At 37.8% G+C, this 18161-nt stretch overlaps 2 protein-coding genes and 1 non-coding gene across 5 annotated transcripts; 1 reads left to right on the forward strand and 2 right to left on the reverse strand.

Moving 5' to 3' along the window:
- Window positions 1–440: 440 nt before the first annotated feature.
- TRNAH-GUG (transfer RNA histidin (anticodon GUG)) lies at window positions 441–512 on the reverse strand. The gene has a single exon. It is a non-coding gene; the product is annotated as a tRNA-His (tRNA).
- A 1234-nt stretch (window positions 513–1746) lies between these two features.
- LOC133287537 (5-oxoprolinase 1) lies at window positions 1747–6409 on the forward strand. 3 transcript variants are annotated; one of them, XM_061485166.1, is made up of 2 exons: window positions 1747–1835; window positions 2476–6409. In XM_061485166.1, exon 2 carries the CDS (start codon window positions 2501–2503, stop codon window positions 6299–6301), a length of 3801 nt encoding a protein of 1266 aa, XP_061341150.1. In that variant the 5' UTR covers window positions 1747–1835; window positions 2476–2500; the 3' UTR covers window positions 6302–6409. The 3 variants fall into 3 exon arrangements, with proteins under 3 accessions (XP_061341150.1, XP_061341151.1, XP_061341152.1); XM_061485167.1 differs by having other exon boundaries at window positions 1758–1830; XM_061485168.1 differs by lacking the exon at window positions 1747–1835 and adding an exon at window positions 1940–2016.
- A 751-nt stretch (window positions 6410–7160) lies between these two features.
- Window positions 7161–9038, reverse strand: LOC133287539 (uncharacterized). The gene has a single exon (XM_061485170.1). The coding sequence runs from the start codon at window positions 8573–8575 to the stop codon at window positions 7346–7348; it is 1230 nt and encodes a 409-aa protein (XP_061341154.1). The 5' UTR covers window positions 8576–9038; the 3' UTR covers window positions 7161–7345.
- Window positions 9039–18161: the final 9123 nt, after the last annotated feature.

Here is an 18161-nt window from a genome sequence, read left to right on the forward strand (position 1 = left end):
ATCAAAGAGGTTGAAGAGTCTACTCTGACCCTGATAAAATATCACGTAAACTTTCGCATACAAACAAAAATAAATAAATAAACTTAGGGGTTTGATTTTCTCATGTTAAATGATTCTCATGTTGTAGAGATAAAAAGTATGTGGGACCCAGGTGTTAGAAAAAATTATATGTAGGACCCATGTCAGCATGAAAATCGAAGGGTGTGTAGGAAAATTTGAATTCTCATATGTTAAATGAGAATTATAAATCCCATAAACTTATCTAATGTAATGTCTTGAATACATGAGAAAATTCAAAGTAAACCTGGCTTTTTACTTTTGGTCTGTCGGTAGGGTGTGAAAAATGAAAGAGCCGATCACGTGATCGTCAAATTCCTTTTGTTGCTAAAACAAAATCCACAAAATAAACTAGATACCCTCGTCAACCGAAGAAGAAAAAGTGTGGCTGCTGGGATTCGAGCCCAGGTCTCCACGGCCACAACGTGGAATTCTTACCACTAAACTACAGCCACTTGCGCGCTCTATGCTAATAAAATGTTATTACATACTATTAACTTAATGCTCATTAATTACCCCCAGGTTATACAATTTCCTTTTTCTTTATTATTTATAAGAGTGTGGCCTCCATAACCTAACAAATAACAATCACAATTTACCAAGGAAGCACGGACACTTATAAAAATAGGGAGAGTTGTGTTCGACACGCCGACACGGTGTTGGACACGCGGTTGGCTTTTTTCGACACGTTGACCATTTCGACACGCGAATTTGACTGTGTCTGACACGGTCAAATGGCATTTTCGTAATTTTTTTTTAATTTTTTTTAAAAAAAATCAAAATATATTAATAAAGCTTCCATCTGATCATATCAATTTTATTTTTTTGTCTTTTTTCCCTTAAGTAGATAAGATATCATTTCAGCATCATTGTTGTCAATTCCTATTATGCTCTTGTTGTATCTCCTTCTATCTGATCTCTCTCTAATATGATTAGATCTCTCTATCTGATATTATGTATCTCTCATCCCAGTTCTTATTTTTTTTTATTAAAGCTTCCATCTTTATAATGTGTTGATGGGTATTATTAATTTAGTTTCATTTTTTTGTTAAATTATTAAATATTAAATAAAATATACACTATATAAATTAAAAATATTATGTAATATTAAAACGTGTCCCAACGTGTCAAAATTCATAATTTTTTAGGATTGACATGTCAGAGTGTCGTGTCGTGTCACGTGTCGCGTGTCGTATCGGTGCTACGTAACAATCTATAACCTATTAGACCTTTCAAAATTCTGAGCCAAAGCCAATAGCTGAGGTGGCAATCTGGCTATTCTCCAAAGATGTAAAATCAGGCTCAAATCTCCGATGACTTGTATATAGAGAATAAATCTTTGGTGCTACTGTTGCACCAAGATTCAGTGCATCTCATCAATGAGAGTATTACACATCACAGGAGAGAGAAAAAATTTGGCAGAAAAAAAAATTTAGCTGACATGTAATATTTCTATTAGTGAGATGTACTGAATCTTTGGTGTAACAGTACCACCAAACATTTATGATGCAGTTAATCATGGGGCCCAATAAGATACAGGCATACACCTTTGAATCCACGATCAATATCGCGAATTAATGAATGATAATACTATAATTCTTGAAAGAAAATGAGTTGTACGCACGTCATTGCTCTAAATTCCATGTATTATATAGTAGGGAACTCACCAACCACAAATGCTCAACATAAGCACAAGCATTCCCATTAACGAAGCGACGCAACGCGACGCAACGCAACTTCTTAACATTTTCTCTAACTGCTTAATCCTTCTCTGTAAGGTTTGCTACCTTTTATTCTGACTCTTGGGCTTCTTCCAATTCATTTTCATTTCTTTGTTTCCCTTTTTTAACCCATGTTTTTGTTCTCTTGAACTAAGAAATTTGAATGATGCAGTGTTGTTCTTGCTGCTTTAATAGAATAAAAATGGTGCCTTTTCTTTTCAAAGAAGAAAATAAAAAAGTAAAAACAAAAACCCCCTTCAGAGATATATGTAATTCATTTAAAGTTTTGTTCTTACTAATCGATTGCCAATAAGAGTTGTTAGAATTTTAGTTATTGATGTTTGCATGTTGACTGACCATCTGCTTCTTTTAGCTTTATTGAGAAATATATACAATATTAAAGAATTTCATGTTCCTATGTAACTGATACACTCTATCTCAGTCAGGGAAAATGAAATTTTGGGTCTTGTTGGATGGATCTGTGCAACTAGTTCATGCAGTTTCAAAGGAAACTGAATCCTTGACTATAGTCTTTACCCTATAGTGAAAGATACCTAGCTTTGGCAATTCTAGTGCACTTTAGAATAACTGATTCTTCTAACCTATATAGTGGAATGCAATTCTTGATGTATTTATATATATATTTTTTTATTTTACTTGATGTGATCATTGGATTGCAATCTATATGCGTTTGCAGGGCATTATAGTTGTGCTCTAATAGGATGGGGAGTGTTACTGAAGGGAAGTTGAGGTTTTGTATCGACAGAGGGGGCACATTTACTGATGTTTATGCAGAAATCCCGGGTCAGCCTGATGGGCGAGTTTTGAAGCTTCTGTCAGTTGACCCTTCAAACTATGATGATGCACCGGTTGAAGGGATACGGAGGATCCTTGAAGAATTCACAGGTGAGAAAATTCCACGCAACTTGAAAATTCCTACTGAGAAGATTGAGTGGATAAGGATGGGTACAACTGTGGCAACAAATGCACTTCTAGAGAGAAAGGGAGAAAGGATTGCTGTGTGTGTGACTCAAGGCTTTCGCGATTTGCTCCAGATCGGTAACCAGGCTCGCCCCAGCATATTTGATCTTACTGTGTCAAAGCCATCAAATCTCTATGAAGAAGTTGTAGACGTGGAAGAGAGAGTTCAGCTTGTTCAGGATAAGGAAGAAGAAGAAAATCAGGGTGCTTCTTCATCACTGGTTAAAGGAATTTCAGGTGAGCTTATCAGGATTGTGAAGCCTCTTAATGAAGAAGCGCTGAAGCCTGCACTGAAAATTTTATTGGAGAAAGGAATTAGTTGTTTGGCTGTTGTTTTGATGCACTCATACACTTATCCACAGCATGAACAACAGGTTGAGAAGTTAGCTTTGAGTTTGGGGTTCAGACATGTTTCTATATCATCTGCTTTGACTCCCATGGTCCGTGCTGTTCCTCGTGGTCTAACAGCTAGTGTAGATGCTTATCTGACCCCAGTTATTAAAGAATACCTGTCAGGATTCATCTCCAAATTTGATGAGGGGCTAGGAAAATTGAATGTTTTGTTTATGCAATCAGATGGAGGACTTGCGCCAGAGAGTACCTTCTCAGGGCACAAAGCAATTTTGTCTGGCCCTGCTGGTGGGGTCGTTGGTTACTCACAAACTCTTTTTGGGCTTGAAACAGATAAGCCATTAATTGGCTTTGATATGGGAGGTACATCTACAGATGTGAGTCGATATGCTGGAAGTTATGAGCAAGTGCTGGAAACCCAGATTGCTGGTGCCATAATTCAAGCACCTCAGCTTGACATAAACACTGTGGCTGCTGGCGGTGGTTCGAAGTTGAAGTTCCAATTTGGTGCTTTCCAAGTTGGACCAGAATCAGTTGGAGCACACCCAGGTCCTGTATGTTATCGGAAAGGTGGAGAGTTGGCAATTACAGATGCCAACCTTATTCTGGGATATATTATTCCTGATTATTTCCCATTCATATTTGGCCCAAATGAAAACCAGCCTCTGGATGTCAAGTCAACAAGAGAAGAATTTGAGAAGCTTGCCAGGCAAATAAATGCATACCGAAAGAACCAAGATCCATCTACAAAAGACATGATGGTGGAAGAAATTGCACTTGGTTTTGTGGATGTTGCTAATGAGACAATGTGTCGTCCAATAAGGCAGTTGACTGAAATGAAGGGCCATGAAACAAAGAACCATGCACTTGCTTGCTTTGGAGGCGCTGGACCTCAGCATGCTTGTGCTATAGCTAGGTCATTAGGTATGAAAGAAGTTCTCATTCACAAATTTTGTGGGATCTTAAGTGCATATGGCATGGGATTGGCAAATGTTGTAGAAGAGGCACAGGAGCCTTATTCTGCAGTCTATGGAGCGGAATCTACAATTGAGGTCTCACAACGAGAAGCTGTATTACTAAGACTGGTAAAGCAGAAGTTGCAAAATCAAGGATTTAAAGAGGAAAATATTTCAACGGAGACATATTTAAACTTGAGATATGAAGGTACAGACACTGCCATCATGGTCAAAGGACAAATAGCCGAGGATGGAAAATCATGTGACTATGTTACTGAGTTTCTGAGACTGTTTCAGCAGGAGTATGGCTTCAAACTCCAGAACAGAAAAATTGTGATATGTGATGTTAGAGTTCGTGGTATAGGAGTTACCAATATATTGAGGCCGCAGGCCTTAGAACCTGCCTCTGGAAGTCCTATAGTTGAAGGCTACTATAAGGTTTACTTTGGGAATGGTTGGCAGGAAACACCTCTTTATAAACTTGAAAAGTTGGGGTATGGTCGTATGATGTCTGGCCCAACAATTATCATGAATGGTAATAGCACTGTGATAGTTGAACCCAACTGTAGAGCCATTATAACTAAATATGGAAACATCAAGATTGAAATTGATTCCCCTTTGAGCAGTGTTAAAATATCTGATAAAGTTGCAGATGTTGTACAGCTCTCCATCTTCAATCACAGATTTATGGGTATAGCTGAGCAGATGGGAAGGACTCTCCAAAGAACTTCCATTTCAACAAATATCAAAGAACGGCTTGATTTTTCTTGTGCTCTATTTGATCCTAGTGGCGGCCTAGTTGCTAATGCACCTCATGTTCCTGTCCATCTAGGAGCAATGTCTAGTACAGTTCGGTGGCAGCTCAATTACTGGGGTGACAATTTAAATGAAGGAGATGTTTTGGTTACTAATCATCCTTCAGCTGGAGGTAGCCATCTTCCTGATATAACTGTTATTACACCTGTTTTCTTCAATGGGAAGTTAGTTTTTTTTGTTGCAAGCAGAGGGCATCATGCAGAGATTGGGAGTATTACTCCTGGAAGCATGCCTCCTTTTTCAAAGTCCATATTGGAGGAAGGAGCTGTCATTAAGGCATTTAAGCTTGTTGAAAAGGGTGTCTTCCAAGAAGAGGGGATCATTAAACTTCTCCAGTTGCCAGGCTCTGATGATCGGGGAAATAAAATCCCAGGAACCCGTAGGATTCAAGATAACTTATCTGATCTGCGAGCACAAGTAGCAGCAAATCAAAGAGGAATTTCTCTAGTCCTAGAGCTTATTGAGCAGTATGGTCTGGAAACCGTTCAGGCTTACATGAATTATGTACAGATGAATGCAGAAGAAGCAGTAAGAGAGATGCTGAAGTCAGTTGGCCGAAGAATTTTATCGGAGTCAAATGAAAACTCTGTGACTATAGAAGAAGAGGACTACATGGACGATGGATCAGTTATTCATTTGAAACTGAGCATTGATTCTAATAAAGGAGAAGCAGTTTTTGATTTTGGTGGGACGAGTGCAGAAGTTTATGGTAATTGGAATGCGCCAGAAGCTGTAACAGCTGCAGCAGTCATATACTGTGTTCGCTGTTTAGTGGATGTTGATATTCCTCTCAATCAAGGTTGTTTGGCTCCAGTGAAGATTCTTATTCCAGAAGGCTCATTTCTTTCTCCTAGTGATAGAGCTGCTGTCGTAGGAGGTAATGTCCTTACATCTCAGAGGATAACTGATGTTGTATTTACTGCATTTCAGGCCTGTGCTTGTTCACAGGGTTGTATGAATAATCTTACATTTGGAGATGATACTTTTGGTTACTATGAAACCATTGGTGGTGGGAGTGGGGCTGGTCCTACATGGGATGGGACAAGTGGGGTACAGTGTCACATGACAAATACAAGAATGACTGATCCGGAGATATTTGAGCAAAGATATCCAGTGATTCTGCACAAGTTTGGACTTAGAGAAAACAGTGGGGGAGATGGAATTCACAGAGGAGGTGATGGGCTTCTCAGAGAAATAGAGTTTAGGCGCCCAGTTATTGTTAGCATTCTTTCTGAGAGACGTGTCCATGCACCAAGAGGGCTGAAGGGAGGGAAAGATGGTGCTCGTGGTGCTAACTACCTTATAAAGAAAGATCAAAGAAAGATTTATCTCGGTGGTAAGAATTCAGTTGAGGTGCTTCCTGGGGAAATTCTTCAGATTTTGACTCCTGGTGGTGGCGGATGGGGTTCTCCATTGTAAAGTTTGTTTCTTTAGGGTGAGAAAAGTCAAGGAAACAGCTTCATGTTTGATGCTCTGATGATGTGGCGTGAACACTTTGTTGTTTATGGACTGATGTGCAATACACATTTTGATGCAAATCAATAAAATTTAAATAATTATAATATTTGTTCAATTATTTTCAAAACTCACTCAATTTGAGCGCACACATTTTCTATCACAGTTCTTTTAACATAAATTTTATTTTTTTATAATTTTGAGACGTTTCTTGGCAAGCAAAAAAATTTGTGGAATCTTGATGACAGATAGAATCCTCACTGAGTGGAATAATGTTTGGTCGTTAGATTATGATATGACCATGTTGAAACTCAAGTTTGGATGTCTTTGCCAATATCAGATAAATCTTACTTTATGAGAATACAAAAGCAACTCCACTTGGAACTTGGAAGTACCTTAAACACAAAACGAAGTTGGATATTTCGCTGAGCATGATAAGGGCTGTAAAAATTGTCCTTCAAAGTAATATTTCTTTAAAAGCAACATGGTAAAAATATTATATTATTATTCCTATTCTTAGATCTCTTGGTTGTATCTTGATCGGTGAAAACTTTTGAAGGTTCCCATGATCTCTCATATTCACAGTTGCAGGTGCAGGTAATAGGTACTAATGTACAAAACGATCTATACCCCTGACTACCAAGCTATCTTCATATATCAACTGTTAAATTACACCCTTTACCCTAATGTGGGCATATCTCAACTCTTAAGTTACTCATTGTGCATTAATTCATGGAAATAACTAGTGAACAGCAGCACAAAAAAGAATAGCGAAGAACTCAAGGAAAAAAACAAGCCCTTTATTCGTATCACAATCATATCGTTATTATGGTTAGAATTGTGTAAAAGAAATACAAATAGGATACATCAATGGCACACTCAGTTCTCCCTAGGCACAAATTCACAAACATCAAACCAGAAGAAAACTAACAATAACCAAACATGTAATGCTATATAGAGCATATCACAGCAACACCAAGCAGGCTAGCACTAAAATGCTATGTCTGTCTAATTCAACCCCCACCATTGGTGTACTGCAACTCCCTCATCCCTCAGCTTTCCATACAAAGCCACGCACTCCCAATATGCTCTGCCACTCTTCTTTCTCTTCCCGGCCTGCCACCATTCATTGTTGCACTCGAGGAAGAGTTCATCCACTAAGCATATTGTCCTTTTCTTCATCATCTCCTCCACCACATCTGCTTCTGCCTTCATTACCACATACTCTTCCTCTTTCACATGCTTTGATACCCAATCAGAAACATCTGTATGGAACACAACCGGGTCTTCTGGTGCATCCAGGAGACTCTGAATCTCGAATTTTGCACTCTTCTTTGGGTAGTTCCTCTCAAACCATTCAATTGCTCCCTTGTTTTCCTCAGGCAAGCCCACACCAATGAAGACTCTTCGCTTGTAACCTTCAAGAGAATCACCCAACACCTCAGGCAGGTACTTGATCTTCAAGTTCTTGTTTGATTTGGCAAAAGCCTGCTGTTTTGGAGGCTCAAGGAGCACATCTTCAAGACCCTTTAAAGCAGTTGTTTTGGCCTCAGTTGCAAATTGGCAAAGCTTTCTCTTTGGAGAAGAATCCACCAAGTTATTGGCCAGGCCAATTTTCCTCATTGCAACAATGATAGAGTCATATCTCCTAAGATACACAACTCTATAATTAGACTGTTTTCTTAAACCAACATTGGATGGGTTACTGCTCAATGGGAAAGCCAGAATGCCATTAATTCTCAAAATGCGATCAGCAAACATAGCATCTTCAAATCTAGGGGCAAACACAAAATCATATGACTCATCTGGGAAAGAGCTCCGTCTCTCTAAATCAGAATCCATAGCCACATAAACTTCACTGTTCAAGTTCAACATAGCAACACCCTCAAACCCATGTGGAGGGCTAACAATGAGAGCCTTATCCTCCTTTTTGAGAAGGCCTTCCTCACCCAAATCATGGAGAATCGAATTCAACACCTCAGCATTGATGTTCCCAGACGCAGTAGCATCAAATCCAGAATCAACTGTACCCAAACTTGGTGAGAATCCCTTCAGAATAGACCCAAGAAAAGGCAACGTTGCAAGAGCCATAGCCAAAAACACAGACCGTGAAACAATGCGAAGAAACCGTGCATCAGGAATCTTGATAACAAAAACAGTATCAGAATTCAAACTAATCCCTCCACCATGCAAATGATGCTTATTCATCTTGCTCCTATACCCACGACCCAATTCCATTTCCTACCTTTGCAGCAAAAACGGAGAAGACCCAGATGCAGAAAACTGAAGATGATTGCGAGAACGAAGTAACAAAAAGCCAGCGAATCGAAAAGGTGGGAACTTTAGCGAGCGCAGAACCTTGCAGCGGTATGGTTTCCACCCATAAGAGCCACACGGTTACTTTGCTTTCTACAATAAAGGAGCATCAACTGTCTCATCCTCTCTGCCTCCATTGTGCTCTTTTGTTTTCTATCTATCAAACGGTGGCGTTTCAGAGCTTCACCCAGTTGTTGTTGCCATATAATGTGAAACTCTGACACCACCACCACCACAGGTAGAAGAAATTGCAGAGGATGAGAAATTGATGCGAGAAAAACCAAAATTCGTAGCTTTGTTCTATGGATGAATGAATGGGAATTTATTCAGGGAGAGAGAAACGGGTTGTGCATTGTGGGAATTGTGCTTTATTTAGGACTTTGAATTTCGAAGCCCCGTGAGAGCAGTGTTGTTCTGTTACAATATCCACTCTGTTAGTTTTGGTTAAGTTTAGGATTCCTTGGTTTGGATAATTGGATTTGTTAATTGTTGAGGAATTGAATGGTTGGCTGAAATTTCCGTTCTTTTACCCACAAAATATAATTAGATTTGGACGTTGAATTGTGTTTTCTTTTTCTTTTTTAATTTATTTGAAGGGCTCGCAACAGTTTTTGCTAAGCTCAATATGACGTCGTTTTGGAATATGACGTTATTTTGGAGTGGAAATCATTGTGCTTTTGTAATTTTAATTTATTTCAGAGTTATAATAGTCTTAATATTTATAATTTTTTAAGATTTTAATATTAAAACGACGTCATTTTAGAAATAAATACAGATAATTTATATTCAGTAACTAAAGAAACATTTTTCCTTTATTTGAATTGTGTTTTCAATTGTTCATTTCATTAATTAAATTTTTTGGATTAGTCTCTGCAGATTAGTGGAACTGGACAGTATCATAATTCAACCTTAGGTTGGCATGAGACAGTATCTAGGGGTGGTAATTTGGGTTGACCCGCCCCGATCCGCCCCGCCCCGCCACCAACCCGCCAAAAATGGGCGAGGCGGGTTGACCCGCTAAAAAATATGGGTTGTAAAAATGAACCCACCCCGTTTTATGGTGGGTTGGCGGGTCAACCCCCCAACCCGCCAATTAAAAAAATTTAATTAAAATTCAAAAATAAATTATATTTTATGAATTTTTTTAATATTATTTTATTTTATTTCACACTTCTCTATATTTTTGTTAGTCTCAATCTTAAATGTATACTAATATTTGTCAAATATTTGTTATTCTTTATTTTTTCTAGAAAGTACTAAGATAAAAAAAAAATTGAATATCACAAAAATTTAAGTACTAATGAAATACTACCTAATTGTAAAAAAATAAAAAATAAAATAAAAATTTAAAACCCGGCGGGTTGAACCCGTTTTGACCCGCTTCTAGGCGGGGCGGGTTGAGGTGGGTTGGTGGGTTGAAAATCTCAACCCAACCCGCCCTGTTTTGGCGGGTTGGCGGGATGACCCGCCGGGCTCAACCCATATTGCCACCTCTAACAGTATCCATTATTCTTCAATTTAAATTATTAAATAAAAAAGGGGTTTCGTATGTGTTTTAACACCAATACGACTTGTGTTTCATTACTTTATACAAGATTATAAAGGGGATTGCTCCTTTTGATTATTATGGTCATGTTTTTGTATTATTATAATTTGTTTTTGTTTTTATTACAGAAATGAGTTATATTTATAAATTTTTTATTTACAACTTTTATAAACTATATTATATACTATGGATATTACGTGTTCAAATAGTATATATACTACTCATAGTACATACTGTAGTTTGTAAACAAAAATTTTATAAATATAACCTTGTTATTTATTATATATCGTATCTAATTACCTTTTTAAAGTCGAGGCTTAATCTATGCATTTGGTGGAAATCGAATCCAGGTTTTTTCTCATATATTCAGCCCATGTCGCGAACTAAGCTACACTCATCAGGTGAAAAGTGTGTCTCCATTGTCACAAGAGATAAAGTCATCTCATGTAATCCCAAATTAGGTCATTTTCAGAGTTAGGGCAATGAATTCAGTGTATTTTGATAAAATTTATTTAATAAATAAATAAATAAAATTACCAAAACACCCTTAATTAATTCACTCAATTCTCAAAATAACGTAGTTTGGGATCAACAACTTTTTTTTGGATTACATCCGGGTATCCCACAGTCGATAGCTATAAGACTAATCCCTTGTCCCGGGTCAGCGCACAAAGTGATAAAGAGCTGGCCACAAAATGATTTTCATTCACAAGAGTTGGGGTTCGAACCCCCAACCACTTGCTTAAGGGACGAGATGTTGAACCATCACACCCACCCACGTGGTTTGGGATCAACAACTTTAGTATAGGGAGAAACGATAAACTCTTTGATTATATTTATAATTTATTGATAAAATAATTACTCTATTTATGAGATTGGAAGTTACTTATCTTTTTACTTACTTACTTTTTTTTATTTCAAAAATATAAAAAAATTCCATTTATTATAATTTAATATTAAATATTTCTAACTACGTATACATAAAATAAAAAATACAGATTGGCTGGAACATTAATGCCCGTAAATTTCCAAGTTTCATATAACTATTTCAATAGACACCTAAAAACTAAAAGTTTTTTATAACCAGATATATTAAATTTACATTTTTTTTTATTTTTCTAATAGTTTAAAAATTCAGTTTCGACCAACAAAAGTCGGCATGGTAGATGGCTAGTGCATCTAGAATGTTCTTTGACCCGAAGGTTAAGAACATGATATATGCTCCGAAGAAGATTTGGTGAACATGTATCCATCATGTGTAATGGACTGTTTTATTGTTATATCTTTTTGCAGATGATGTTTAGTCACTAAATGAAACCAAAAAATAAAATAAAAAATTGTATGGACTATTTTGAACTACTTTTGATATACATGCTAAATATAAATGTTGCATTGGATTGTACTATGCTCCTATATCACATATAATGTCTATAAAGTTATAAAATCTCTATTTTCAATTCTGTCCAACTTGGACGACAGTCAGTCGTGTGATATTTCCCCAATGAATAATGTTCATTTGTGCTTAATATTGAAAAACTTGAACATGTGATTATTGTGCTTTAATGTATGTACTTATACTAACATACATGAATACAAAAGTATAAAAGGTACCAACCTGTAACACCCGTTCTAGAATCGGCTTGTTAACATTACGAACGGCATTAAGCGCAGTTACAATCACAACAATTGAATTAAAGTAAGGATAAACTTTTTCCTTTTTATTTATAAACGTTTTTGTTTAAAATCAATTCCGTAAATAAAACATTTCCCATAATATGATTACAACTTAAACTATATGTGGAACACCTATTATAAGTTTTATTTAGATCATATGTTGCTACCATAGTATGCCAAGGAGTCCCTTAGACCACCAAAGCTTAAAAACTCATTTTTATTGTTATTCAACACTAAGCACCTCTACTTTTTAGTTACCTAAGAAATTTTATACTACTTATATGGTCCTTATCATCCAATATGTTATATATCTCTTTGTTATCTACGTGTGGGTTCAAATCGCGCTCAATTCGGAGCACCGTAGCTCAAGTTATGAATTTTCTAAAAAACAAGTGATGAACCCACTGGGCCCGACGCGAATAGCGCCAAACCGGCGCGAATAACGCAACGAAACAGAGGGTTGCCAGGTTGATGGCGTGAACAGTGCCAAGATGGCGCGATTAGCACTGGGAATACATTTTTCCAATGTATCTTGGCGCTAATAGCGCCACCACGACGCTAATAGCGTCAAAGTTTTGGAGATTACACATATCCTCAGTATTTTATCCCTAACTGGAGTTATACTTATCTGATTGACGCAATCTTGGTCTCGTTGGAAAGCTAAGAAAAAGATCTACAACTTCCATCAAGACACAATGGTACGAATCTATCATATAGGATATGAAAAATGGGAAACAAGACATGAGATCTTTATTTTTACATGGATTTTCAACCTAAAGGTCTTGTTTCACCTAATTGACATCATACAACCACTTCAATACATGATTCTTAGTTTTTTCAAGGTACACATTTATCAAAAGAAGCATCCATGCCCTTCCATCATATATATACAATAAGCACAATATTACACAATCTTTAAACGTCTTCAAAACATAACCATGAGACTTAGCTACAAAATACTATGATCAATTCCTTGGCTCCCATCAACAAAAGAGATACCAAAGGAGGTGAGCATAGGCTAAGTCCACCTAAATAAAGTATGACATACATATAACAAATAGCTTTCAATTACAACTCCTATGTAAAATTATAAGTCCTATACATAGGAACTACTAATGACATGCATAACCAAAATAGTGCAATATCCTCATGTATCAATCTAGTCCAAGTATGGCCACTTGCCACCAGAGGCTCCTGCAGCATCTATACCTTAAAGGGGGTCCCCACAACACGGTGTGAGATATGCAAATACATCTCTGTAAACCATGGGACCTTGGAGCATTTCTCCACCCCATATTTCACTCACAGTATAATAGCAATAATCAGTAAATAATGCAGTAAATACATATCCATGCAGTGTGTAAAGACATCTTCAGGAGACATCCCTCAAGCTCTCATGCAGTCCTAAGGATACTCAGATGCAAAATAGTCCTACTGGCCAGCTAAACTACCAAGTATGAATTACGCATCGTCATGCAACATACAAAACATAGGGAAACACCATCCTATGCCACACAAAATGCATACACATACGTATAACAAAGCATTAAACTATCTTATTGCGTATACAACACTATCAATAACCACTACCCATTCCGGGCTTGGTGGAACAATAAATGGATCAATTTCCAAGGTACGAAGGCTTACCTCAATTGCTTCCAATCTCAACCTTTGTTCTTCACCAACTCAAGCAACCAAGCTTTACAACAATACCAACAATCAATACCTACATCAAGGTACTTGACAATCTATCAAGGCAATCCAGTGAATACCAATATTGTCATCAACCAACCAAACATATTCACACCACAATGGCATGTACTTACCAATTCAAGTGAGCTAATCAAGCTCCATTGCTTCCTCCAGTGGTTGGTCCTTCAATGTTGGTCCACAAGGCTCAATCCTAGCCATCACATGGACACAATTCACATCCAACCAAACCATTGTTAACCAATGCAAGAAAATCCACAAACCAAGTATATAATCTTGCAATTTTCAAAGCATAATCAAATGATTATCTAAGTTCATTTCTACCGTTTATTTATCATTTCTAACAACTTTTACAAAGGATTTAAGCTTAAATCAAACTCAAACTCATGCAATCCAAAAACATTATTCATCATCTTCCTCAATCTTACAATCTCCATGAAAACTAAGTTTAAGGAGTGGAAACTTACCCCAAGAGATCACACAACCATGGAATGTTGATCTCTTAAGCTCCCCTTGAAGAAAATGCCTATAAACACCTCCAATCTTCAAGATTTTCGTCCCCCAAACAAGCCAAGATCTCCACCCATAATGGTTCCAACCTAACAATGAGTGGTGGGTTGTAAAGAGGAAGGAATTTGATGCAAGTTTGCCTTTGGAATGGATTTGTTTGGGTGAGAGATGAGTGAGCTAGGGTTTTGGGCATGAAAATGGGTTCTCTCCCTCTCACTCTCAATTTTGTCGAAGAAGAAGAAGAAGAATGGAGTGGGTTGTGGTGTTTTACCACTTAATATAGCTTAGTTATTTCAACTGGTGTAAGTTCATTTATCTATTCACCTCCATTCACCACCAAACTTAACCAAAGGGTCTAGGATATTTTCCTAGTAATATTTTTATCTTTACTTTTATATTTTGGGTACTTTTGCCTACTTCCATTTTTATCCATAATTTTCACTGACAACACTTTTTACCTCAAAAGTGACCCTAATTTATATAATTATGCCTTATACTTAATTTTACCCACTAATACAAGACTAATTGCCTAATTACATGCAATCAATTAAATTTCATGGTGAGGGATATTATACAACCGATCATTCTAATTTCTGATCACTAATAATGCTCTCAGGCACCCCACGAAGCTTGACAATCTCCTTCACATAGAGCCTAGCTTATCTCTCAGCAGAGAAATCTACTCGTACTGGCAAAAAGTGTACGGACTTTGTCAATCTATCCATAATTACCCATATAGAATCATAACTATCCTGTGTTTGTGGCAAACCCACTACGAAATCCGTGGAGATACTCTCCCATTTCCATTAAGGAACATCCAAAGGTTGCAAGATACCAGAAGGATTTTGATGCTCAATCTTGACCTTCTGACATACGAGACACTTAGAGACGAATTCAGCAATGTCTTTCTTTATACCAAGCCACCTGAAATTAATCCTTAGGTCCTGATACATCTTTGTAGCTCCTGGATGGACAGTGAATTGACCCTTATGGGCCTCTGTCATCACTTCCTTCGCCAACTTCCTAGGTACAACAATACGACCTTGATATAATAGTATACCCTGATCATTGCAAGATACACCACTTTGACCTTTCAGTCGTTTAGCACTTTCATTTTGCAGTTGAGCTTCTTTAATTCTGGTCAGCATTTCATGTTCAATTTTGTAATTTTGATGTCACAAATTCTACCTGGAAAGACTTCAGATAACTTCATATCTCTGAACCTCTCAATCACATCATAATCTCTCATCATCATGCTTGCTACGCTCACAGATTTACGGCTTAATGCATCAGCTACAACATTAGCCTTGTCGGGATGATATTTCAATTCGAAGTCGTAGTCCTTTAAGAACTCAGTCCACCGTCGTTGTCTCATATTCAACTCCTTTTGATCAAACAAGTACTTCAAGCTCTTGTGGTCACTAAATACGGCAAACTTCATTCTATACAAGAAATGCCTCCATTGTTTCAACCCAAAAATGATCACAACAAGCTCCAAGTCGTGAGTCAGATAGTTTTCTTCATGCGGTTTCAGCTGTCTTGATGCATACACCACTACTCGCTTATCTTGCATCAGCACACATCCCAATCCCTTTTTAGAAGCATCGCTGTATAATTCAAATTCTCCTTCCGGATCAGGAAGTTCTAACACCATAGCAGTCATCAATTTCTTCTTAAGATTCTGGAAACATTCCTCGCATTCATGCGTCCAAATAAATGGAGTATCCTTCCGAGTCAAACGGGTCAATGGCAAAACCATTGCAGAAAACTCTTTGATAAATCTCCGGCAATAACCGACCAATCCCAAGAAACTCCTTACTTCAGTTACAGTCTTGGGTCTCTCTCAATCAATAATCGCCTCTATCTTGCTAGGATCAACCGCCACTCCATCAGCTGAAATAACGTGACCCAAGAATTGCACTTGAGAAAGCCAAAATTCACATTTTGAAGGCTTTGCATACAATTGTTTCTCTCTAAGAATTTGCAACACAGTTCTCAAGTGATCTGCATGCTCTTCTTTACTCTTGGAATATATCAGGATATCATCAATAAACACAATCTCGAATTGATCCAGAAATGGCTTAAAAATACGATTCATATAATCCATAAACACCGCTGGAGCATCAGTGAGTCCAAATGGAATTACCTGGTACACATAATGTCCGTACCTAGATCGGAAAGCAGTCTTCGAAATATCTTCCTGCTTAATTCGGATCTGATGATAACCCGACCTCAGATCTATTTTTGAAAAGACACAAGCACCCATCAACTGATCAAGTAGATCGTCTATGCGAGGGAGAGGATACTTGTTCTTAATAGTAACCTTATTCAACTAACGGTAATCAGTGCACAATCTCATGCTACCGTCTTTCTTTTTGACAAATATAACTTGTGCTACCCACGGGGACACACTTGGCCTGATAAACTGCTTAGCCGAAAGCTCTTCAATATGACTCTTTAACTCGGCTAATTCCGGTGGTGACATCCGATATAGAGCCAAAGAAATAGGCCCTACACCAGACAACAAATCAATCGTGAACTCAATCTCTCTAGGAGGTGGGAGTTGCGAAAACTCATCCGGAAACACATCCACAAACTCCTTCACCATGGGAATAGTGTCGATCTCCTTATGACTTCCACCCACTAAACCCCCCACAAGGACATATCCCAATGCCCCGGCCCTTAAAGCCTTTCTAACCTCAACACAGATAGATATGGGGAAGAACTAGTATCAGAATCATCAGCATAAAGCACAATCCTTTTTCCACAGCAGTCTATCATAGCACAGTTCTTCGATAACAAGTTCATTCCCAAGATATCTCGAAGACTGATCATAGGCAGACAAATAAAATCCAACACGTAGTCTCGGTCTTCATATTTAAATTCCACATCCTTGCATAAAACTGATGTATAACACTTCTCTCTAGTAGCAGTCACCACTTTCAGGAGGAGAAATTTTGCACATATGTAAATTTAGCCCAACGGCCATAAAATCATACATACAGGAGTGTGTAGCTCCTGAGTCAAATAAGATTTCAATATCCATAATATCAATATAAATTGTACCTTTCACAAGGTTTGGAGCCTTTTCTGATTGTTGACGGTCCATGGTGTATACTCTACCAACAGTCTGAGACTCTATCATAGGTGAAACAACCAAAACAGGAACACCAGCAGCCTGAATTGTCATAGTCCTCACTTCATTTTGAGGGGACTTCCTAGAGTAATGGCCGGATCTTCCACACTTATAACAAATAATTTCACCCATAGCTCACGGACCTCGATGCTCTTTTTCGCATCCTCTACACTTTGAAAGAGGTCCTCTATCAACAAAACTCTTTTGGTTTCCGGGCTTCTTGAATATATCGAGTGGATTATTCACACTCAGCTTCTTACCCTTCATTTTCTTATTTTTCCAATAATTTGAGCCAATTGCTCTACTTGCATTAGATGCCTATGCCTCAGAAGGGTTCTTGTTCTTAGTCACACTATAAACTTCTTCCACTTTTCGACATTGGTTCACAAACCTGCTAACTCACGGATATCGCAATTAGATATTTTTCGAGACATTTTCTCATTTAGATCTCATTGAAACTTGGAGGTCATCTCGACTGAAGTAGGTAGAGCTCTCCCGTAGTTAGCATACTTCACCAATTCATTGAACTTGGCAAAATATTGATCAATGGTCATCGACCCTTGCTTCAAATAATTATACTCATTTTGCTTCATTTCCCTAGTCTCCCTAGGAAAGTAATTATTCAAGAACAAAGTCTCAAACAACTGTCAGGTGATTTCCTGGCCTTCAAACTCCAACAGTTGCACGGTGTTCGTCCACCAATCCTCGGCTTCACCTTCAAGCATATACACCGAGTAAACCAACTTCAGTGCATCAGGGCATCTCATCACCCTGAAAATCTTCTCCATGACCTGAAGCCATTTTGCAGCAATCAATTGATCATAGCCTCCAGTGAAGGACGGAGGTTTGTGTTTCCGCAAAGCAGTCAATCGCCTTTCATCCTCGTTTGGCTCACCAACATTTTCTACATGTGGTTGATGAACCACAATATG

This window comes from Gastrolobium bilobum, unplaced genomic scaffold (genome assembly GCF_033153095.1).
Source record: "Gastrolobium bilobum isolate Gb01-03AN ecotype WA unplaced genomic scaffold, APGP_CSIRO_Gbil_v1 utg43676, whole genome shotgun sequence".
Taxonomy (NCBI): Eukaryota; Viridiplantae; Streptophyta; class Magnoliopsida; order Fabales; family Fabaceae; genus Gastrolobium; species Gastrolobium bilobum.